At 38.4% G+C, this 24951-nt stretch overlaps 1 protein-coding gene across 3 annotated transcripts in view; it reads right to left on the reverse strand.

Moving 5' to 3' along the window:
* LOC121243538 (PHD finger protein EHD3-like) overlaps window positions 1-19927 on the reverse strand; it is a 28692-nt gene extending 8765 nt beyond the window's left edge. Inside the window, exons 1-7 of one of the 3 annotated variants that reach the window (XM_041141665.1) lie at window positions 19621-19927; window positions 19258-19510; window positions 17285-17503; window positions 16878-17204; window positions 14600-14689; window positions 14396-14440; window positions 12388-13502 (exon numbers count right to left, since the gene is read on the reverse strand). In XM_041141665.1, coding sequence (XP_040997599.1) covers window positions 12579-13502; window positions 14396-14440; window positions 14600-14689; window positions 16878-17204; window positions 17285-17503; window positions 19258-19500 — 1848 coding nt within the window. In that variant the 5' untranslated portion in view covers window positions 19501-19510; window positions 19621-19927 and the 3' untranslated portion in view covers window positions 12388-12578. Of the gene's footprint in view, window positions 1-12387; window positions 13521-14395; window positions 14441-14599; window positions 14690-16877; window positions 17205-17284; window positions 17504-19257; window positions 19511-19620 lie in introns of those variants that run through there. The other 2 variants (XM_041141664.1, XM_041141666.1) reach the window with 2 other exon arrangements.
* Window positions 19928-24951: the final 5024 nt, after the last annotated feature.

Raw genomic sequence — 24951 nt, forward strand, 5'->3', positions numbered from 1 at the left:
TTTGTCTTGAAAAATGAAGAGTTTCTCTTGTGCCAAATTTTCTTTCCTATCATGATAAACTCCTCCAAGGATTCCTGCTCTAACAAGTCAAACATATCAGCTACCAAAATCACAAAACCTAATGCAGACAAGGCACACTTATGAACTTTCTTAGAAGAAATGCTTCATACATCATTAGCAGCAGGACAATCTCATATTGCATGAATGATCGTTTCTGCTTCTCTCAAACAAATGGAGCAATCTGGAGACTCAATAACTATTTTTTTTGAAAATGTTAGCCTTTGTAGGTAAAAACTCTAAGCAATCTCTCCATGTAAATACCTTTGCTGCATTAGGGATATTTAGCTTCCATATTTTCAGCCAAACATCTTATTGAGAATTAGAACTTGATCCTTGTCCTTTAACCCTTTCTACCATCTCCTTGTGCAAATGGTATGAACTCTTTATAGAGAAAATACTACTTTTAGAGCATCTCCAGATAATCTTGTCTGGACAATTATAAGCACTAATAGGAATTTTCTTAACAATTTCAGCTTCTGTACTTGAAAATATGGAATCAATCAATGGAGTATTCCAATACTTGTGATCTGGATCAATGAGTGTAGAAACACACTCATCACCATCTAACTCCTGCACATGACTTTGAATTCGAAAAGATGATGGTTGAGAAATCCATCTATCTTTCCAAATTCTCACATGATGTCCATTGCCAATCCTCCATAAAGATCATTCTTCCACCAAGTTCTTTGTTGTATGTATACTCCTTCAGATGTAGGAAGGGTTTGACCCAATTTTAGTTTCAAAAAATTAGGAATGGGAAAATATTTCAGCTTCAAAATCTTATTTGGGAGTGCATCAAGTCTTTGTAGTAATCTATAGCCTTGTTTTGCAAGTAGAGCGTTGTTAAATCTCTAAATCTCAAGCCACCTGCAAACTTTGCCTTTCCCATTTGACTCCATGAGACCCAATGAATTTTTCCTTCACTATGCTGCCGATTCCACTAGAATTGCTTCATAATTCTATTGATATCTCTTAACAAAGAGAAAGGAAGCTTAAAGACTCCCATACAATAAGTTGGAAGGGATTGTACCATTTTAACAAGATCTCCTTACCAGCCTGTGAGAGGAATTTAGTTTTCCAGTTACTGACTCTACTCCTCACCCTGTCTAAAATGCTACATAAAGCCTTTGCTTTTGATCTACCTATAAGAGCAGGTAGACCAAGATATGATTCATATGAATTTGAAGCCCTGACCCCTGTTATACTCAGGATTAATCTCTTGGTCTCCTCCTATAACACCCCAATCCCAGAGGTCCAAAGAGTTATTTTCGTCACTTAAAAATCATATTTCAACCATATAGTCATAGACTCCAAACTTTCAATGACTCATAGGACTCTCTGTTTCAATCAACTACTCCAATATAATTATTCTAAACATTACAAAATCTCAAAATAAATATCAACCTTCCAAAATACCTAGTCGACAGAGCAAAATAAAATTACTGAATAAAATTCTCTAACAACCAAAGTACCTTATTTGTACTTAATCCACTATGCTCACGTAGCCTTATACATGCTTTCGATTCTTGATCCTCAGCTAAAACATTCAAACATCTGAAAATATTGCGGAGATAAGGGATGAGTTATCAACAACTCAGTAATCAGAGAACATATACTAGTATGTAAACATGAGACTTTTTAGAGAGTTCAGAATGCAAAAAAAAATCATTTCAGTTTCAATATGCAGATATCAGAAACATGTTATTAGAATATCAAAGCGACTTTTCAAACTGTTCATATTCAAATACCCTTTGGCATAACATGACTGAACATCTTCATCTTATCATATCATTTTGTATCGTATCGTATCATACCACCATATCCTATACCATGTTTAACTCTCGTGGTAGGGTTGTGTTATTCCCGGTAGCCAAACCAGACAGTATCAGAATGTGAAACTTTCCCTTATTCATTCTCGGAGTCCCGAGTATGCACATAGGAAAGAACACCAGAAAAACCACTTTATTTTCAAAGTGGGTGCACTCATATCATATTAGAAGTATTGGTACAAACCATATAATAGAATCAAAAGAATCATATCAGAACCAGAATCAAAGTCAAAATAGAAACAAAAAATCATGCTAAAAGTTTTTTAGATGCATATTATATCAAACAAAGTACTGAGTATACATATCATTTTCATATGATCAAAAACAAATCAAAAATATTTTCGTATAACATGTACAAAAATTCTCAGATTTTATATTCGTTTTTTTGCACATTTCATAAACATGTAAAATATTGCTCATTTCTACACTATTCTTGTCAAAAAATATTTTTCTCTTTCGTATAGATTTCATGAGTGAATGCAGAACACATAACTGGGGTTGATTTCACATTTTCTTTTAAAACATAAAATGCACATTTTACAAACCAACCTAAGTTCATTTTCCTTTTTATGCAAATCTAGCATAGGAATCCCGCTTACCTAGACTTTTAACTTCTGTAAATTTTCTCAGAACGGTGCTAAGGGAATATCAATCATCATCTATAAAATAGTCATCACATACCTTCCATAAGTTTTTCATTGAGCATGTACTACGTAATTAACATCTGAGATTTTAAAATATCTATATTTCTCTAATGTCTAACATTCTCGAAATCCTAAATATCATCACTTCCCAACTTCATCACTATCCCTTTAATCTTTTCGACTAATAAATTAAACTCTAAATTATTTCTATAAAATAAAAATATATGGCTACATGTTTATTCAATAAAAATCAAGCTCATGTAAAATGCATCTCCATTTAATATTCACTTAACCCAATTCCCACTCAATCACAAGTCTATCTAATTAAGCCCAAGTTAAGAGACATGTCCAATTTTTAAAAGTCAAATCCAGCCCAGTCAGATGTAAATCATGCTACACCTATGGCTTATCTATCAAGAGCAATAATGTAAAAACATTTAAAAGGGTTGTCGAGGGCTTTCCTGATAATCACATGACCAAAGTGTTTGATGGAATTTTTTTGTAAATAACTTTAAAGGCATGTTGCTTTACGTAAAATGCAAAGTCACTTTTAGATTGTAAAGGACAAATATTCACTAGAAAGACCCAGGGGCTGTGCGACGGAGACTCATTGAGAGGGAGAGGCAGCGAGCATCGAAGTGGTGGCTGGCTGGGGTTGACAGTGGAGCACGAAGGCAGTGCACTGTGAGGGAGAGAGAATCATGTAGAGAGAGAGAGTAACACATAGAGAGCTCACCGAGAGGTAGAGAGGGGGCGTTATCCAACTTGTTAGTGCACAGACTACAATACTGATGGGGAGTGTCACATGGTGGTCGCGGCGACTAAGTGGCTGGTGGTGGCTGAGATCAAGACATAGCGGTAGAGAGAGGGAGAGAGAGAGAGATATAATTACGTACGGTGGAGTATGGTGGCGCAGGGAGTAGCACGACCGATCTGTGGGGGTTGGTCGGTGCAAAACTTGCGACGGGTAGTGGTTGTTTCCGGCAAGAAATGATGGTTGAAACTGAGGGACTTGGGGTCTTGTTTTCCCCTTAGTCATGCTCTGTTTTTCATGTGGTGAAACAAGGGCTGTTGTGGTGGTTTACAGAGGGTGGTAGTGAGGGTGCACAACAGTGACTGGGTGGTGCAACTAGGTGGCTCGTGGCCGAGCGGTGGCGCCGATTTTATGTAAAGGAAGGGGCTCACAATGTGGAGGTTCTACCTGTGGAGGAAGTCGAAGGGCATCCTCGCAATGCAGCGGCCTGCCTTCTTGAGGGCTTCTGTTCCATTTAACAGGGCCGAGGAGAGGAGCTACAGGTGGTTGCTCAAATTTTGGTGATGGTGGCAAGGTGTTAAAGGGGCCAAGAAGTTGCTAGTGAGCAGTGGTTCAAGTCGCTAGTGGTTGTGTGGATTTTTCATGCGTTGAGGTGGTGATCAAGAGGAGATGCAGTGGCTGTTCTAGAGCGGTTAAACCGTGAGCTAAGGTGGGGTGGTTTCTCTAGGTTTGCCTTTGTTGCAGCTGGTAGTTGCTGTGAAGTAAAGGAGGTTGTTGCGGCTTGCAGTTGGGTTGGCGTGGAGAAAAGAGTGCGACGTGGGCTTCGATTCTTTTTTATTCCCTGAACATGGAGGAAGGGTGCGGCTGTTCATCTATGGGGTTTGCAGGGAGTGGATCTGTAACTTTGTGTATTAAGCGTGTGTATAATTATAGAAAACTGGAAACCCTATAGGAGAAAGGAAAGGGAGAAACGTGCATGCCATGGAGACATGCATGGGCGTGGAGTCTGAAACTGGTTCTCATGGCTTGGGTTTCATGCACCCTGCAAAACCCACATAGACATCTTGATAGGCCAATAACTTTTCACAAATGGTGCCAATCCCGACACCTCAATTGAGCATCCACTCTTTAAGCTAGTGTCGGCCAGGCAATCTATTATCCCTAACCCTGAGAGTGAGATTATAGGAACTGTACATGAAATGGACCTCACCTACTATAAGGTTTCCAACATTAACAATTGCTTGGTCGAAACATTTAACCCAATTGGTATGAGTGATTGGAACTCCTTGTTTTATGTAGTTCATCCTGGTGGGCCTGTCATTCTTAACAAGATCCAAGAAAAGCTAGATCTAAATGAGGAAAAACTCAAAACAATTAGGCATGTGCTAAGTGAGTATGGGAACATGAGCAGCCCTTGCATGTTATTTGTACTTGATAAGATGAGGAAGAAGGAAATGCAACAACTGATGAAGGGTTGGAATGGGGAGTTCTGCTTGGACTTGGGCCAAGTCTCACAATGGAGACTCTTGTCTTGCACAGCATTCCCATAAATTAAGATCAACTGATTAAAGGGCAAACCATGCATGTGATGTAAACAAGTATTGCACATAATCAATTATCATGTTTTATTTAACAACTAACCCTAGTTGGTACTCAATTATCATGTTTTATTATTATGTTTTATTATTTTGGTTAAAAAAAGGCTCAATGATTTTTTATGTTTAGAATAAAAAGTTTGTACAAATTTCAGCGTTGGCAAGTTTCCCTACTAAGTGTGATCTTATTAATGTGCATGGTTAAATTTCCTCTCTCTGGCTCATGGCCTAAGTAGAGGTGCCGATACTGCCTAGTGCAGTTTTGTTCGTTCTTTGTCTTCAAGGTAGGGCAATCCTTCGAGTGAAGCAGGCAACATGGAAGACAATTTGGATGAGTTGTATAAGCGTCTTTCTTTGACTAAGCAAGAGGAGGACGAAGTGGTAGTGGAGTCTGGTAAATTGGAAAATATCACTTTATGTGGTGGGAAGGGTCTAATTATGACTCTTTTGACTGAAAAACATTTCAACCGAGAAGCTTTCAAGATGACGATGAAGAGGGCTTGGCGATCAGTGAAAAGTGTGCAGTTTAGGGATCTTAATTCGTCTTTGATTCTTGTTGAATTTGACGATCGTCGTGATAAGGAACGAGTGGTAAGAGAGGGACCTTGGTCTTTCGACAAACAGTTGGTGATGGTTCAGGGGGTGGATGGAAGACAGCAAGTACATCAAATAAAGGTCACAGCAGCAACTTTCTGGGTGAGGATCCACGATCTTCCTCTTGGAGCCAGGAATGACTATGTGGGGAATATGATTGGGAAGAAAATTAGGAGGGTTGAAAAGGTGGATTTGGAGAAGGGGGAGATGGCTTTGGGGGAGTTCATGCGAGTCAGGGTAACTCTCGATGTTACGAAACATCTGTTAAGGGGCACAAAATTTTCAATGGGTGATGGAGATTCACTCTGGGTTAGGTTTTCTTATGAGAGGCTGCCCAATTTCTGTTATTGGTGTGGATGTCTGGGGCTGATGGATAAGGAGTGTGGCTTGAGGCAGAATGTTTCTTAGGTGGAGAAGGAAGAGGTCTTCCCGTATGGAGCTTGGTTAAGGGCAATCAGTTATGGTGACAGATTCAAGGATGGTCGTTCATGGGACCGTCGGGAGATGCAAAGAACGATGCGAGGACCTGCTTCAGCAAATGTTTCAGGTTCACCAGCAGCAACAATAGTGGGACAAGGTGATGTAATTACGGGCAATCAATCTCAGTTTCAAAATGTAACTACTCCTGGTAGTTCGGCACATTCAAAGGGAATTGAGATTAATGTTGCAAGGGTTTTGGCGAGAACTGAGGAAGGTGTAGTGGAGGAAAACACGGAATTGTTGAAAAGTGGTGCCATTGATTCAAGAATCATTGCAGAGGGTTTTAAAAAGGGTGAGGAAGATGACTTAAATATGGGAGGGACATAATGCAATCAATACGAGGCCATTTTGTGCGTTAAGGGATATTGGGCTTAATGCATTCAATGGACCAAGTAAGCTCAAAGAAGATGTGATGGGCCAAGTTACGAAGGAGAAGCCTAATGGACTTACAAGCTGTAAGTGGAAACAACTGTCATTTTTTTACAGATAGAACATGTTCTAAATCTGTAATTCCTCAACAGTCCATAATTCCTTAAAAAAAGAAAGGGGTTAATCAAGGATGACAATGGTAATGGAAGGCCTGTGAAGAGAGGAACTACAGGCAGTGTTGGTGAGATTGAGGATGTTCAATCCGTGAAGAATGGATTGGCGGCAGCTGGTGAACAGCCCTGCCGGGATCAATGAAGATTGTAAGCTGGAATGCTTGTGGGCTTGGGAACCCAAGAGGCATTCGAACCCTCTGTGATTTGGTGAAGAGGGAAGTGCCCGACATCCTGTTCTTGCAAGAGACCAGACTTAAAGCTCGCGAATTTGAGGTATGTAAGTTCAAATTAGGTTTTTCAAACTGTTTGGCTGTTGACAGTTGTGGTAGGAAGGGGGAATTGCTTTGCTTTGACGAATGGAGATTAATTTGTCGATAGTTAATTATTCACAGTGTCATATTAATGATGTTGTTAAGGATGATCCAGTGAAGGGTAGTTGGTATTTGACTGGAATTTTTGGGTATCCTAAGACTAGTCAAAGGTTCAAAACATGGAATTTATTACGATCTTTGTGTAGATAGAGTGGTGAAGCTTGGATAGTTTTGGGGGACTTTAATGAAGTGTTGACCCATCATGAAAAATGGGGTGGCAGACCAAGGCCTGAATGAAAAATTACTACTTTTAGGGAGGTGGTTAATGATTGTGCTATGAGGGATATGGGGTTTAGAGGTAATAAGTTTACCTAGAGTAATCAAAAGGAATGGTCTCATTGTATTAGTGAGAGACTTGATAGGGGACATGGTCAATTCACAATGGTGGAGTAGATATCCTAATGCATGTGTCACCCACGGCTTGGTGGCTTATTCTGATCATGTTCCAATTTGGGTTCATACTGAGGGGGATGGGGGCCACATCAAACCTAAGAAGCAGTTTAAGTTTGAAGAAATGTGGGTGGGGGAGCAGGCTTGTGAAGATATTATTAAAACTACTTGGAGGAGTGTGGATAGTGATAACATGCATACTATTATGGGATTGATTAAGAAATATGAGACCCATTTGGATGGTTGGAATAAGCACTCTTTTGGCAATGTTCAAAAACAGTTAAATAAGGCAAAACAGAATATGGAGAGGTTGCATGCAAATGATCCTGTTGAGGAATATATAGAAGACAATAATAAGGCTCGAGAAGAGGTGCAAAAATGGATGGAAAGAGATGAAGTTATGTGGAGGCTGAGGTCTAAAGCCTTGTGGCTTAAAAAATGTGATCAAAATTCCAGGTATTTTCATATGAAAGCTTCTCAGAGGAATAGTCTTGTGAAGATCCAGGATGAGCATGGGATTTGGCCATTTGGAGAGCAAAGAGACAATGTCATTCTAAGCTATTTTGAGGACCTTTTCAAAAGTTCGAATCCAAGGGACTCCATAGCTTTTTTGGGGACACTTGCTAGCAGAGTCACAAGCTCAATGAATGAAGCTCTCAGTCAAGTCTACACTGAAGCAAAAGTGGTGGGTGCATTGTCACAAATGAATCCATCAAAAACTTCTAGCCCAGATGGAATGTTCCCATTGTTTTTTCAGAAATATTGGTGTGTTGGGGGCAGTTATGTTATTGGAGCAGTATTAAAAGCTCTTAATTCAGGTGATTTTTATCAACTCTCAATCATACACATATCACCCTTATTCCAAAGAAAAAATCCCCCGCAACAGCTGCTGATTATAGGCCCATTAGTTTGTGTAATATGGCATATAAATTGATTGCTAAGGTTATTTCTAATAGATTGAAAATAGTGTTGCCTTGTATTATTGGTGAGAGTCAAAGTGCTTTTGTTACAGGCCGTTTAATAACTGATAATGTTCTTATTTCTTATGAGTTGGTGCATTTTTTAAAGCAAAAAGGGGAAAAGGGGTATATGTCTTTAAAATTGGATATGAGTAAGGTCTATGATCAAGTTGAATGGAGTTATATCAAAATTATGATGGAAGTTATGGGGTTTCAGCAAGCTTTTATAGAATTGGTTATGTATTGTGTGAAATCTGTCTCATTTTCTGTTATGGTCAATGGAGAGCCAAAAAGGCCTGTTAAACCTAGTAGGGGTTTGAGACAAATGGACCCATTGCCCCCTTATCTTTTTCTTCTTTATATAGAAGGGTTAACAGCTTTATTAAAGGCAGAAGGCTTAGGAAGGAAATCTCTGGGATCCGAATCTGTAGAGGTGCTCCCAATATTAATCGTCTGCTTTTTACAAATGATAGTGTTATCTTTTGCAATGCTAAGGTGGAAGAAAATATGAGAGTGCAAGCTGTTTTGGATTTTTATGAGTGTGTCTTGGGTCAAAAAATAAATAAGGAAAAAACAGTTATGGTGTTTAGTAGTAATGTGGGAAGGGAAGTTAGAGAGGCGATTCAACAGGTGTGGGGTAATAGTGAGATACAACAATATGAAAGGTATCTTGGGTTACCTTCAATAGTTGGTAGGTCAAAAACAAGAGCTTTTCAGTCTATTAAGCAAAGCGTATGGAAAAAGCTTTAAAGTTGGAAGGAGAAATTGTTATCTCAAGGTGGTAAAGAGGTGTTATTAAAAGTTGTTGTTTTGTCTATTCCAACATATTCAATGAGTTGTTTCCTTTTGCCTATTGGATTTTGTTCTGAACTAGAGGGGTTAATGTCAAAGTTTTGGTGGGGGCAAAAAAAATGATAAGAGAAAAATTCATTAGGTTAATTGGAGCAGTATGTGTGAGGGGAAATCGAGAGGGGGCATGGGTAATTTCAAGGATCTTAGGACCTTCAATCTTGCTCTTCTTGCTAAGTAAGGTTGGAGATTGCTACAGGATACTAATTCAGTGCTTCATAAACTTCAGTATTTTAAAAATAAATTTCTTTGAAGCTAGTTTGGGCAATTGCCCCTCATACACATGGAGAGGTATTTGGGAGGCAAAGAAGCGGTTGAGAGAAGGGTGTAGATGGAGGATTGAGGATGAGAAATCTGCTCATTTGTGGACTGAGCAGTGGGTTCCAGGCCATAAGTCTTTGGAGCAGGAATTTGGCTTTAATGATCAAAACAGAGAGGCCTTAGTGGCTTCTATAATTGATAATTCTACAAGGTGGTGGAATATTGAGAAGATTATATCTCTCTTCAATCCAAGTGTGGTGGAAGATATCATGAAAGTGGTGATTTCTCTTGGGGATACAACAGATAAGTGGATATGGAATCATGAAAGAAGTGGATAGTTTTTTGTTAAAAGCTGCTACAAATTTATCATAACTCAGAGGAGGAATTGCTCAGTAAAATCCTCCAACATGAGTAGGCAGCAGGGTCTGTGTAAGGCCTTGTGGAAGATGTGTACCCAATAAAATTAAGTGTTTGCATGGCGTGCTTGTAAAGAAGGACTTCCTACCAAGGAAAATTTGCTAAAGAAGCAGGTCATATTAGATGGGAAATGTCGTTTCTGTTTGCATCTAGTGGAAAATCTTCATCATGCTGCCATTAGTTGCATTCAAATTTATGGCAAGAGTTTTTCCTAATTTGGATAGTAATACAAGCCTTAAGTTCTTTGATCTAGCTTTGCAGCTTGTTGAGGGGAAGGAGTATGACAGATTGGGTTTATTTTTCAGCTTGGCATGGGGATTCTGGTACAGAAGGAACAAGATGGAGTTTGAAAAGCAAAGTTTGAGTTCAAGATATGTGAGACAGATTATGCTTTGGGCCTTATGAAAAGTTACAAGAAAGTTAAAGTAAAATCTCATGTTCAGCTTAAAAACCATCTCAGTTGGAAACCACCTCCAGTGGATGTGCTAAAGTTTAACACAGATGGGGCTATGTTTCGTGATCTTCATAAGACAGGAATTGGAGTGATTCTTCGAGATGAAGCAGGAAATGTGGTTATGGCTGCAAGCAAGGTTGAAAATGAAGTTGAGAGTCCATAAACTATTGAAGTGTTGGCTGTATTTCGAGGACTACAATTGTGCTCAACTATGGGCATATCAAATATTATAGTTGAAAATGATTACTTGTTTTTGGTGGAGTCCTTAGAGCAAAATAATATGGCGAATTCAATTCTTGGTGTGTTTTTTAAAGAAGTTCAAAGACTTAAGAATTGTTTTAGCACTTATTCTTTTTATCTTGTGTATAGGGAGGGGAATATGGCAGCTCATCAACTTGTCCGTAATTCTTGAAGGGTTGATAATATTGAGATGTGATGAGATTATATTTCAGACTTTTTTTCTCAAACCATTTGATTTGATAAATGTCTGTAATTGTTATCTCGAATAAAGTTTATTGATTTCCTAGAAAAAACCAATTAATGTGTATGGCTTCACCACTGCCGGATGTAGTTGGTGTGTGGGCGCGAACCCATGTGTGGTTCTAGCTAGTTATTTTTGGTGGTAACTCTGGTACTTTAAGGCTTTGTTTATGTAATAAGGTATTTTTTGATATTTTCATATATTTCTTTCTCAAATATTGTTTAAAAACAAAACACTATTTTTTAATTTCAAATTTTTAACATTTTCATCTAATTATTACAAATTTTTCAAACTTCTAAACAAAACATAAAAATAATACAATTTTTTTTAAATTTCAAAACATGAGAAATTATATTAAAAAATTATATTTAAATAATTTTTTAACTTTATAATATTTTTATTCAATATTTTCTCTTTTATTTCTCAAACTTTAATAAAATATCTTAATTCAAATCATCCTTCTATTATTCATAGATATTTACTTATTAAAAGTATTCTAAATGTCCAAATGAACCCAATGATGAGCACCAACAAATGCTCTTTGAGAGTTGGCCCAAGTTTTAAAACTCTAGATCGTATAGGGAAAAAGAGGCATCACCATATAAATATATATATATATATATATATATATATCGAGATCATAACAATTCGTGGATATATAGGCGATTGCCATTGAGGAAGAGAAGCATGATGCACTCTTAAGAAACCAAATATTTAAACGAGTAGTTTAATTAAATAAGTAGGAGAAGCAATCTAAGAAATCAAATATTTAAATTAATTTAAGTTGAAAAGATCACTCGGTGTCTATCCAAAAACGTCAAGCTAGGAGCTCCCGAGGTAATCAAGCTCGGCAAGGAAGCAGCAACCAAGGCTATCAAAGAGTGGGGTCAACCCATCTCAAAGATCACGCACCTTGTATTCTGCACAATGTTCGGTTGGGACTTTCCCAGCCCCCCCCTATCAACTCACCGAGCTCCTTGGCCTTAAATGCATCGGTTGAGACACATGATCAATGAACACTGCCATGCTGGCGGGATTGGCCTTGACCTCTCATGTGTATTAAAGAGGACGTAACTCGTAAAATTTATTTATAACTCTAAGACGGAAGAAAACCATTGTCATCGTGTCTAGCACCTCGGATGAACCAGGATGCTTAGATTTGGCTTTGATAGCAAAGTATTCTCAAGTTATCTCATTTCATCTCATCTCATCCAATCACATCCCATCCCATTCATTCTCATCTCAATATCCAAATATTATAAACACATAATAATAATAATAATAATAATAATAATAGTAACAAAAAATACAACTTTCCCAAACAAAAACAATACAAAAAACAAATCAACTTTTTCAAATCCCAAAATAAAAAATTATATTAAACAAAATTATATTCTAACAATATTTTTATTCAACTTTTTATCTACCATTTCCCAAAACAAAATAAAACATCCAATGACCCAAGATCCTAACTCCCAAGGCATACTGAAGATTTCAAATACAACAGATTCAAATATGACAAAAAGAACCATATCCCCTACTTCAATCATCATGAACTGTTCTTGGGATTCTTCTTTTTATGTACACAAATACAAAGCAACAAATTAAACAGTGGCTCTCAGAACAATCACTTTTGGCCTAACTGGTATCGTGTTTCTGTTCATTTCAGCAGATTCAAGCTACATATACTGACCAGTAATATACAACCTTCAGAATCATATTTTCCCCAGTTTATGGATCAAAAAGTCAGCAAGATCTAACATTCCACAACCTACACATACCAGTCAATTTAAAAATGTAGTGAAAATAAAATTCTTGGCATTGGGAGATACAAGTAAAATTAAAATCAATACTTGCCAAAAACAATCGACTTTCTGTCTCCCAAAAAGGCATGCTTTCTATAGACCGATCTCAATAGCACCCAAATTCTCTTCAAACTTTAGTGTCTTTGCTGCAGTTAAAAGCATGTCCATCCCTCCACTTTTTTCTGATGCCTCTTCTCCTTCATCATTCCATCTCTTTTCAAGATTTTCAACTGGCATAGACCCCCCTACAACCTTCTTTCTATGTTTAATTTCTATAGTCTCGTAAGCTCTTTTTGCTCTGCGTATTGCCTGGATCCCTGCATTACATTTTCTGCAGAACCATTTCCCTCTTGGAATTGATGTGCGCAGTGGTTTTATGCAATAGATGTGGTATGCATGATCACAGCCATCACATAGAATGATCTTATCATCATCTTGATCAGCAAGGCAAACCCTGCACAGACAAGAAGGGCAGTACCAACGAGGGCCATATGATTTTAATTGCTTAGTTGTCAGGCACCTAGCATGATAGTATTTATTTGGGCAAAAGCTGTGACCACAAGCCTTCAACTTTTCACCATCTTCTACCTCATTTCCACAAATTTTACAGGGTAAAGAGTTTTTTCCACCTTTTGATGGTTGAAGCCCATCCTCCATACCACAATTTGAGTTTTCTTCGATGTCAATAGAAGTTTCTTCATTTATAGCAGAAGTTTCATCATCACCTCCATTACTTAAGGACTTGGGAGCAATAAGCCTATCACACACTTCACAATTTTGATGGGGTGACGCGATTCTACTTGCAGTGCAAACGGCACAGTACCAGCTTTTTGGGGGAATCTCTTTGATGGCAGGTTCAATGCAGGAGATATGGTACATCTCCTCACACGAATCACATAATAAATAATCCCTTCCATCAGCCTTGCCTCCGCATTGCCTGCAAGTGCAAAATTTGAACACACCACAATCTTCTGTTTGCACTGGTTTAATCTGAGAGTCCGATTCCCGGGGAAGAAACTGTTTTGCAGTGAAATCCTAGTTGAAAATACGTATTATCCAGAATGCATATAGTACAGATGAAGAGATTTGAATATAAGTCAAAGAGGAGAAGAATATGCACGATTTATCACTAAAATTGAGAGATTTACACCGTATGGAAAAAAGAAAGAAAACAAAAACATGAGACTCTGCCTTAGCTTATACCCAGCAAAACTCAGAATGCCAGAGACAATTAGCTATCCAGTCTTACAGATAAAGTCACAACTAAAACCATTGCACACCTCACGTGTAAAGCAGGGAAAAAATGAGACCTTAGTTAAAATAGAAATTATTTGATTGCCCAAGATGAAGAATAACACCATGGCTTTTAGGCCAAGCGGCTCTCAAGGACAAAAGTTAAAGCTCTCAAGTACTGCCCCGGTTGAAAATTTTGCGGCTAACTCTTTGGTAGCCACTTACTGAATACAGGACAGGGATCCACATGTGTATGGATTTTAGTTCTAAGAGCAAAGAGCACAGGAAACCTTGTTAGAAAAAAGGGGAAAAAAGTAGCGAAACAGCTTCTTTTTATTATTATTATTATTATTATTATTATTATTAGTAGTAGTAGTTTTGGAAGGAAAGTAATTCAAATTTCAGAGTATGAGATATTTTGTGCTTGCAATCAGCTCTACAGAACATATGACTTTCAATTTGAATGGTGACTCAAAACATGACATCATTGGGAGTTTCCAGAAGTTTTCCTGAATCTCTATCTTCTTCAAAGAACCAAATGCAGCCTAATTTATCTATATTAGTAGCTTAAACATCAATCCAAATTCATCTAGAACCAAATGCAGCATGTTAATATTAATGCTGATGCTGTTGAATAAAGCACATAGTAATACTATAATACTTAGAACCTCCCTTACCTCATGTTCACCATCTTCATATGGGCTGTGTATTCGTCCTCCCACCTTGGAGACAAAAGTAAAAAAATTGAGTTGAGATAAAAACAATATCAAACCATTAATAATGTATGAAGTGTAAATGATAATACCGGAAATAAATATATATAACCAAAACTCAAGGCACTTGGATTGGCTTAGCAATCTTTGAAAGTTGGTCTGTCTCACCTGCTCATGATAGGCAGTCCTTGACATGTTTGAAAGGCTCTTTGCAAGAGAAACAAACTCACTTCCAATCTCTTGAAGCTTTCGCCATACCTAAAAATATTAATTCAAATTTAAGGCATATCCAATCACAAAAAGAAACTGAATACATCTGGGAATAAACATATGTCCTTATTGTAGAAACTAAACATTGCATATGTAGCATGGTGGCTTCTAGATGAATATGTGAACTGGGTCTATTTCATTGTGCAGCATCAATGCAACACAGCAACATCCAGAAAATAAGATTTCATTAGCCATCAATTCTCATGGATACAAACACACCCCAACATCCAAGAAAATATCAGAAAAAGAAACGTGCTTAAAAACTTTAACCTGACTGCAGGCTTTTACCCCTTTCCAGACTTCTACGCCAATAGTTAAAGAGCTTTCATAATTGACATGCTAAGAAGTGTTTCAACACTATCTGGTTTTATAAATCAAGAGAAAAATTAGGGTAACAAAAGTTCAAAAGAAAGGGAATGAGGTCCAATAATCTGCGTAGGAAGCATATTGTAGTATTGGGATGATGTCGTATGAGAAAGCAAGACTGGAAATATTGATCATCTTCTACTACATTGTGAGATAGCTAGGAGCTTATGGTGAAATTGTTGAGTGGATTATGCCCTAGAGGATGGTGGAGTTGTTGGCTTGTTGGCCTCTAGTCCTTATGATGGTCATAAAAATTCAGATGCTTGGAGGATGGCTCCTTTGTGCTAAATGTGGTGCATTTGGCAAGAACACAAGGCCCAAAATCCTAAAGACCATGGGAAGATGAATTCAGAACTAAAAGCCATCATTTTCACCAATCTCTACGTTTGGCTGAGTGCTCACAATGGCGCCAAATCTCCAATTTAATATATTTTTTGGAATTTTGTTAGCTTTCTTCTCCTTGCTAGATGGGTGTATCCTTTCCTATGCTTCTTGTGTAAGTACTCAGCTTGCACCCCTCTATGCTTTAACATAATTTCCATTGCTTGTCAAAAAACAATTGACTTTGCAAAGATACAAAACCTTCATCAATTCAGTTCTCCATTAATTTGGGCCAAAGCTCACAATTTTTTTTTTTTATAAGTAAACGATTGTATTAGTGAGAATAGGCATAGCCCAAGTATACAAGGGTGTATACAAGAGGTAACACCTATTTAGGAGGAAGATAGAACAAAACTTCAAGCATAAAGGTTATGATTGGTTATGAAAAATGAAAAGAATATTTGAGAATTTTTTACGTTGGGTTTTGGAAAAGGAGAGAAAATTTTGAGTAAATAAATATATATTTTTTTGATAAGTTATATATATATATATATATATATATATAGAAGATAAGTGTTGTATTGGAGTTTGTGAAAAGTTGTTTTAATACAATTTTTAAGAGTACTTTACTTTGGAATTTGTAAAAGTTGTAATGATTTTTGTTTTTGGATACTGATTGAGTAATAATTGGATAAAAATTTGAAATTGAAATTTCTTTTAGATTTAAAGCTGTTTAGTTTGATTGATAAAATTTTTGAAAGATTTTAAAAAGTTTTGTGAAACCAAACATGGCCAAAGTATTCTTTACAAGATAAAGTAACCGTTATCACCACACAATTACAAAAAATGTATACCATATTTCCCTAGCAATAGAACCATGAAGCATAGAAAGTATCAAATATGACCAAAGAACTTTTCAATGGGCTACGATACCAAAAAAGTGTATTAATCAACACAAACATCAAGCAGTTTTGCTATGCAGACTCATAGACTGCAAAATGAAGGACTTTTTAGAAATTATTACAACAAAAAGTTTTTCCAAGATGTAAGGCCAACAATCAAAAAATGAATAACACTAATCGAACTCCACAACACAAGTAACCCACGAGATAGAAAAAAACAATATCTGAATAAAAAATCAATTTTAGAAGAGGTATAACCAGTTTTTTATCAATCTCATAGATCTCAGGAAGAGCATAATTTTAAATTACTGTTTTGTATATCTAAGGGCAGGCATTTGATAGAGAAACATCATGCTCAGGATATAGAAACATACAAGAGGAATAATGGATTGTATATCCACCCAAAAGTTGTCAACGCATAATTTCTTTTCCAAAAAGAAAAGAACATTTATGAATACACTGAAACAAAATGCAAACACCAAAAGAGTGAAGTTGAATAGGCCTTGAACTATTATTTCGACAGCATATATACCACATAAAAGAGTATGAAATATAAGAGCTTAACCCAAAAAGAATCTCGAGATTACCTGTTGAATATCTGAAGAGAAAAGGACAGGTGAATGTTCATAAGTTCCCTCTTTCATCCTCAAGTTAATGATACTAAAGTCAAAAAAGTCAGCCTTGATGCCTTGGAAATTCTCAAACAGCAGCTTGCACAACGAGGTGAACTTGTCCGAAATTAAAATATTAAACAAAGCACGCTGACACTTCTCAGTATTGTTATTGTGATCAGATTCATTTAAACATCCACTAGATATAGCACCTGCATGTCCATTAGCTGCTTTCTGGGATCCATTTGGCATGCACCGTGTTTGTGAAGTTTTGAGCCTGTCTTCATCACAATGGCCAGATTCCTGCAAAACAACCATGAAAGAGAAACAATTATAAACACAAATGATGACTACTTTCAGTAAAACACTGCAACTTTGGTTACCTTAACCACCATCGTACCATCAGTTCCATGATTAGATACAAGTGCCTTCCAAATGCACCCCCGTATACAACTTTCATCAACACTTGAGGACCGATACATGTGCTCCAGTATAACATTTCTCCAGTGCCTCTGTGAACAGTCATCTGAACCGTCCATAGGAAGATGGACTTCTTCAACAGAATTCTTTTCTAAAACCGTGCGACCAGGTTCTTTCAGAGTCTGCAAGATTTCAAATATAATTTGAGAAAACGTAAAGAGGACCAAACCACAGGCATAAAGTACCATATCCTAATGTTTGCCAATTTCTATTCACCATATCCAAATTGTAGCATCCCCTTGTTCCCCCATCAGTATTTGTGCTTCTAGGTATATATGCATAACATCATTGACCTAAAATCTAAAAATATATATGCACCGAGTTGCATACTTATTTGAGTATACAATAATGAGTGCACCATATGCTTGGATGCTGCGCTCAATACCTTCCATTTCTGTAGTTTTAGGGATTTCATGGAATTGTTCTTTTTCTTCTTTTCCCTAGTTGGGTGCTTCATATTGTATACTTACTATGTAGTTGGGTTGCACCCTTCCATGCTTTGAATAAGATTGCCTCACTTATTCAAAAAACACCCAATAAAGATCTATCTTAGAAATTTTCAATCTTCTCATGTAAGAGTCTTGAAAAACATGTAAAAGAAGTGTTTTGTCCAAAATGCACAAACATTCACGTTCCATTTTGCTAAAATATCACCACCACCAGCCCTAAATGAGGTGATCACAGCTACCTTCAGTACAAGAGATCTCTGTTCAGATTCAACTTGGGATTTAGCAGCCCCATTTAAAAAGATTATTTTTGGCCTAAGGCTCCATCCAATCACGAGGCAATATGCAAATTCCGAACCAGTCATTATCCAGTGCACACAAATTCTAATGCCATTTGTAATAAGACACCTCTAATAATTCCATATCGTATATGTCCAGTGTACTTGGGCTATGCCTATTATTATCAATATAGTTTTTATTTACTAATAAAAATAATAACATATCATGAAAGCTAAAATGCCATTTTAATGGACATAACGTTCATGGTTTCCTCGTATCTATTTCTTCTTCTAGCTAGGTATTTTCTCTTGTATACATCTGGCATACTTGGAATACAGCTATTGGTATTATATATATTTTTAATTACAAAAAAAAAACATATCACCACAGTGCCAAATCTAAAAGGCCAACATAAGTGATTCATTGTGATACGTATGTCAGGGAGCGTATGCGTCGATACATCAAACAGGATGACCCCTACTAGATGCATGCCCCATAACTGACCAGTGAAAACATTTCCACAACCCGCCCTTTCTCGAAATTAGGAGATTAGTGAACAAGGCATGTCTTTGATGGCATATGGCTTAATACAACGACTAATCACATGGACTTGATTGCACATCACAACTAATTTAACTACTGGGGATAGAAAGAAGCAATTTTTCTCAATTCCATCTTAAGTTCAATTTTCCATCTTAAGCTCAATTTTGAGGGGAAAAACTCATCTAGTTCAGAGTACTGAGATAAAAGTTCAAAACATGACTATAAGTTTTTGTGCTTCCACTTCCAGCCCAAGGCTTTCCAATATAAGTCACTGGTGTTGATTGATATGCTGACTAGAACGTCCCTGCAATTCTCTATTATGGCAGCAAGCAAAATTTGTGCGTGTCAGTGATAGTTTCTTCAAAAGTTTTAGGTACCTCATCACAACCAGTTGCTTCGCGTACAGTCACTGGGAAGATTTTTTCTCCGAATAAAAGCAGCTTACGATATTTCAGATAGAAATTTCAAGGTACAACACCAAACTTAAGCCTTGAAACTCGAGAGTTATCAACAATTGATCAAACTGTTTTACGTGCTAGAAAAAAGTTAGCAAACACATCTTGCAATTGAACTAGATATGCGCAATAAAAAAGTGAAGGAGCAAAAACCTGTTCCGTTAACTGACTTGCAGCTTCTGCACAAACTCTCCAGTCTTGCTGAGCTTTGCCATCTGAACTTGATCTCACATACTTCCGCCTCTTGTAAGTTCGGAAGCTCTTGCTTCCACCAGAGTTCCACTGACCACCATCATTCCCATTTCCAATTGCAGACCCATTATTCACTGCTTCACTCTTCAAGCCCTCAACGCAGTATGTTCCATCACCGGTACCAGTTCCCTCTTCATCACCCATTACCTCAGTACTAAAAAGAAGTTAACAATTAGGGTTTCAAAGTCATTCCCACTTTCCGAAACAACCACAAACTAAACCAATTTTGTAAAGGAAAGAGCTACTCGGACCGAGATTTCTTACCGAGAAAGGCGACCGACTGAGGTGGAAAAGCCAGATGGCTATTTACGAAAAATAGAAAAACTAAATCCTTAGCTCCCCGAGACCCTCTCTGCTCCACATTTGAAAATTAAAGACAAAACAAATTACAAAAGAACAGTGCGGGAAGTAGGAACAGTAGCACATACTCTCCGTTCATCTCTCTCTCTCTCTCTCTCTCTCTCTGTCTGTGTATAGCCTCTCTCTTTTTACTTTGCTTCCAAAATTCAAAGTATATACCTCTATCTATCTATTTGAAAATGCGACTGTCACGGGCTAATTTGGGAGTCGAAGCCAGAAGGGAGAAGACGAGGAGGGTCAGCCAAGGCTTGGGCCAACGCAACTACGGGCTCTTTTCTTTATGAACTAACGTAACATATGGGATGGCAACCCATCTTAATATTAACTGGTAAATAAACGGGCCGAGGGCCAGGTCAGTTGTTAGGATCTTTTCTATTATTTTATTACATGATTGTAGTAAGCGCGTGGATGAGGACAAATAGAATATTATAGAAGAGGCTGTTACAAGTTTGTTGCTATTGTCTGCTCTATGGACAGATTTTAGCTGAATGGAAATCATTAAGAATTGAATGGCAAAAAAATCTTCTTCTTTGCTCGTTGAGATTACTCAGTCTTCAAGTGAGTCTGTCATTTCCTCTTCCCTTGAACTTGAAACAAAATTGATATTAGAATCTCAACCCTTTGAGATCGAATGTGATACTTCAGGAAAAGCTGTGGGAGCCGTCCTTATGCAGAAAAAAACACACATTGCTTTTTTAAGTCAAGCCTTGAAGGGTAGAGCACTAAATATGTCTACGTACGAAAATAAGCTCTTTGCACTAGTCACTGCAGTGCAAATGTGGAGACCTTACCTTCTAGAGAGGACACTCATAGTGAAAAATGATCATCAGAGTTTAAAATTTCTCTTAGATCAGAAAATAGAGACTATCATGTAGCAGAAGTGGGTGAGTAAATTACTCTGTTATGACTTTCTAGTTGAATATAAAAAAGGGTTAAAAAATAGTGCTAATGATGCTCTTTCGAAGAAAGTTGAGGAGAAAGATGAATCTGTCACACTTACTATGGTCTTTGTGCCTACATTGGAGCTATTGGAAGAAGTTAAGCAACACTATTCTGAAGATGCAAGTATTCAACAACTACTGCATAAGGTGATTAAGGGGGATGCTAGCCCAAAATACTCCATAAGGGAAGGTTGTCTGTATTACAAGGACATGTATATTCCAAAAGATCCTACTCTTAAACTTAAACTTCTCCAGCTAGTTCACAACAATCCTATTGGGGGCCATTCAGGGTTTGACAAAACAGTCCATAGAATCAATATGGAGTTCTACTAGCACCACCTAAAGGCTAAAGTTAGTGACTTTGTGAAAGGGTGTGACACTTGCCAATGTGTAAAACCAGAAAACTCACTGCCAGGAGGTCTCCTACAACCCCTCCCAATACCTTCTAAACCCTAGACCCATATCACTATGGAATTCATCGAAGGCCTTCTCACCTCTCACACATTCAATTGCCTATGGGTAGTCGTAGACCCCCTCACAAAATACAACCATTTCACCCCTCTTGCCCACCCTTACACTACATCTACCACTCCTTCCTAAAAAACATCTTTAAAGTCCATGCATGCCCCATTCTATTGTATCCAATAGAGACAAAACCTTCACTAGTAGGTTTTGGATGGAGTTGTTCAGACAACAAGGTGTGGAGCTAGCCTTCAGCACAACCTACCACCCTCAGACTGATGGCCAGTCTGAGGTAGTTAACAAAACTGGAAAACTATTTGTGTTGTTTTGTGGATGAGAGGCCAAGGGGTTGTGCCTTATGGATCCCATTAGCCAAATGGTGGTACAACATCATTAAACATTCATCAACCCAATTAAACCCCTTTAAGGTCCTATATGGGTTCCCCTCCCCCCCTCTCCGATTGTTGAGTTACTTACCTGGATCTTCGTAGGTGGAAGATGTGGACTCTTCCCTTTGCTCTAGAGATCAGATCAAACAGTTGTTGAAGCAGAACTTGCAAAAGGCACAGAACAGGATGAAGAAATATTCTAATTTGAAGCAAAAGGAAAAGAAATTCGAAGTGGGGGATATAGTCTACCTACGGCACCCTACCAACAACATTTTGTAGCCCAACGTCATAATGTCAAGCTCTCCTCGAGATTTTATGGCCCATTCAAAGTGGAAGAACGCATCGGCGTCGTGGTGTACCACCTACGGTTACTGGAGACAACACACATACACCCCGTGTTCCACATTTCATTGCTCATGAAGAGGTTGTGCACCTCAATCATGCCCATTCCCTTGCTTCCCCTAGTGGATTCACAAGGAATACTCAAACCAGAACCTGCGGAGATCCTAGATTGACGCCTCAGACAGGTTCATAGGAGACCCATAACCAAGATCTTGGTGCATTGGCCAGGGTAGACGAAGGAAGACGCCACCTAGGAACCCTACCACCATTTGAAGTACACCTACCCCCACCTTGTGGGCAAGGTGTTCTAAACAGAGGGGGTGTTGTCAGGGGCTAACTTGGGAGTCGAAGCCAGAAGGGAAAAGACGAGGATCAGCATCTAGGCTTCTGGATTCGATGGGCTCAAGGCTTGGGCCAATGCAACTACGGGCTCTTTTCCTTATGAACTAATGTAACAGATGGGATGGGCAACCCATCTTAATATCAACTAGTAAATAAACAGGCAGAGGCCCAAGTCCAGTTGTTAGGATCTTTTCCATTGTTTTTATTGTGTGAATATAGTAAGTGCATGGATGAGGACAAATAGAATATTCTATAACAGTTCTGATTTGGAATAGGTCATCCACTATATGGAGATTATTGGAAGCCAATAAAATCTTGACACATTAGAGGAATTCATTTATCCATTATACACTGCACCACACCATAGTGGAACCCAATTAACCATGAAAACCCATCAAGAGGAAGAGGAAAAATTCGCCCAGAGGCCTTGCCACTTCGCTGCACGTCCAAATCAATAGATAAGAAACCGGTGCAGCCCACTTCGTCATGCGACCTCCGGCACCTCTTCATGTAGCTCCAGACCAGATCGGCGCAATCCACTGCTGCTCATTCTTCCAGACCGGCACAACCCATTGTGTCCATTCTTCCTTGTTCAGACCAAACATGGTATGCGTTCCTTCCATTGTTCACAGGAAATGTTTTTTATGATGTTCATCAGAAAGATTTCTCATGCTTCCTTTTGTATTATAACCAACGGGGGTTGCAGACCAACGGGAGAAGAAAAAAATGTTTCAAAGAGAGAGTGGGGACATAGGAGGCATTAGGGGGAAGAAAAAAATGAGAGAGAGAGAGGGGGGGCGTAGCCACTGTGAGAAAAAAAGATTTTTTTCCTCTGGAATGCAAACCACAACAGATTTCATGTATGTGGCGCCCCCGAAACTCATGTACGGAAACTCGAGAATCAAGACTCCCGGATTATGACAATATGGTCACGCATCCCAACGATAAGCATCAAGTGTGTATACATGCAACAATGTACAACAAAAATAAAGCAACGGATAATTTAAATTCGTCGACTAGGTACCAGAATTGTTTAATACAAATTCCCTTAAAACAAAACGTTTTAAAGAGTAATACAGTTATCCCATAAAAACATAATAATTCCAAAATACATAATTCAACAAGCGGGAAATAAATCTCAAACACGAGTGAGTGATCCCAAATCACTCCTCCGGCAGAGCCAAATCCTTAGGCTCAACATCAGTATCATCAGCATCAAAATCTGTGATACCATAAAATGGTACCGCAAGTAAGTAATGATCCAAACAACCCACGAGATATCAATGCATTAATGCAACCAACAATTATGCATGCATATGATGAAATATACACTAGACCCAAAAACATCATTTTTCCTGAAAATAATTATTTTTCAACGCACGCCAAAATCTCATTTTGGCCCAAAACATTCCATTAAAACATTTCCCAGAAAATGATTCACACAAAATCTTTTTATCCAAAACTCGCAATTTTCCAAGAAAACGGCCCACATAAAAATCCACTATTTTCCCAGAAAATAGTCCACATCCATTTATAAAAAACTGTCATTTTCTCAAAAAATAGCCCAATATCCATTTTACCGTATGCACCATGATCTTCCCTAAGGACCATCCGCACACCCTGGCTCCCTTCGTCACACCACGGATAACGACGTGCGAGTGACTTCGTAACGAGTAATGTCCAGTTTCAGGCCCAGCGCGTTCGTGGTCAAGCATCCTCTAGCTCTCTCCAGCAAGAGGGGCCACGGAGTCGATACGAGAGCGTTACCATCTCGTCCAATTCCGCTATCGCCTAACGACAATCCAGTAGACGTCACTCAGTATATTCCCCTCTCGAGTGACCAGAAGAGCTCCACCGAGATAATGCCCCATATCTGCTTGGGGTCGTAATACACACATACCCAAAAACTATTTTTCATATGAAAACTCAGGTTTCAAATAATACATGAACATATATGCAATTATGCGAAAATCCATTTTTCATTTACAAACATGAATATGCATGCAATTATCCAATGTACAAGACACGACACAGATATCCAACAACCAACAAATCCCCACATAATCCAATCGCACAACAACTCCATCCTCCAATCCAACCGACTCCCTTACTCCTCGGATTCAGTCCGACACAACCAACTAGTTCACAGTAAATATGAGATAGTGCAAAAATACATTTAAATCTCAAAAGTTCTTTGGAAAAATACTTACAGTGCTATAATATAATTTTTGAAGGATCACAGATGTGCTAGAAGTGGAGGCACAACAATGTAACAGTGCAAAATGGACAAGGGTCGTGGGTCTCAAAAACCCAACTTTTGAACGGGGACAAACAAAGACTTGATATTACTAGGGAAGGACTTAGCGGTGTTGGTGAAGCTAATGGTGGTGGTAGTTCGCCGTGGGTGGCGGTGTAGACGATGGTTGAAAGCCAAAACACCCAAATCGAAAATGGAGATGGAAGAGGGGCTTCATTGGTGGCAGATCGGAGCTGAGGATGGGTGGGCTAGGTATATGGAAGGTTGTCGGTGTTGTGGTGAAAATATGGTGGCACGACGGAGGCACTAGAGCACAAAAGGTGCCACGGCTTAGAGCTGTGGATGGGAGCTAATAGCGGCGAGGGAGGAGCTGAAAATGGATGGGTGAGGTCGCCGGCCGGTGGGGAAAAGAATGGGAAGGCCGGTGACGACAATGGACGGCACACGGCGGCGCTATGGGCTAAAGAGAAATCGGACGGGAAGAGAGGGGAGGGTTGTAATG

This window comes from Juglans microcarpa x Juglans regia, chromosome 8D (genome assembly GCF_004785595.1).
Source record: "Juglans microcarpa x Juglans regia isolate MS1-56 chromosome 8D, Jm3101_v1.0, whole genome shotgun sequence".
NCBI lineage: Eukaryota > Viridiplantae > Streptophyta > Magnoliopsida > Fagales > Juglandaceae > Juglans > Juglans microcarpa x Juglans regia.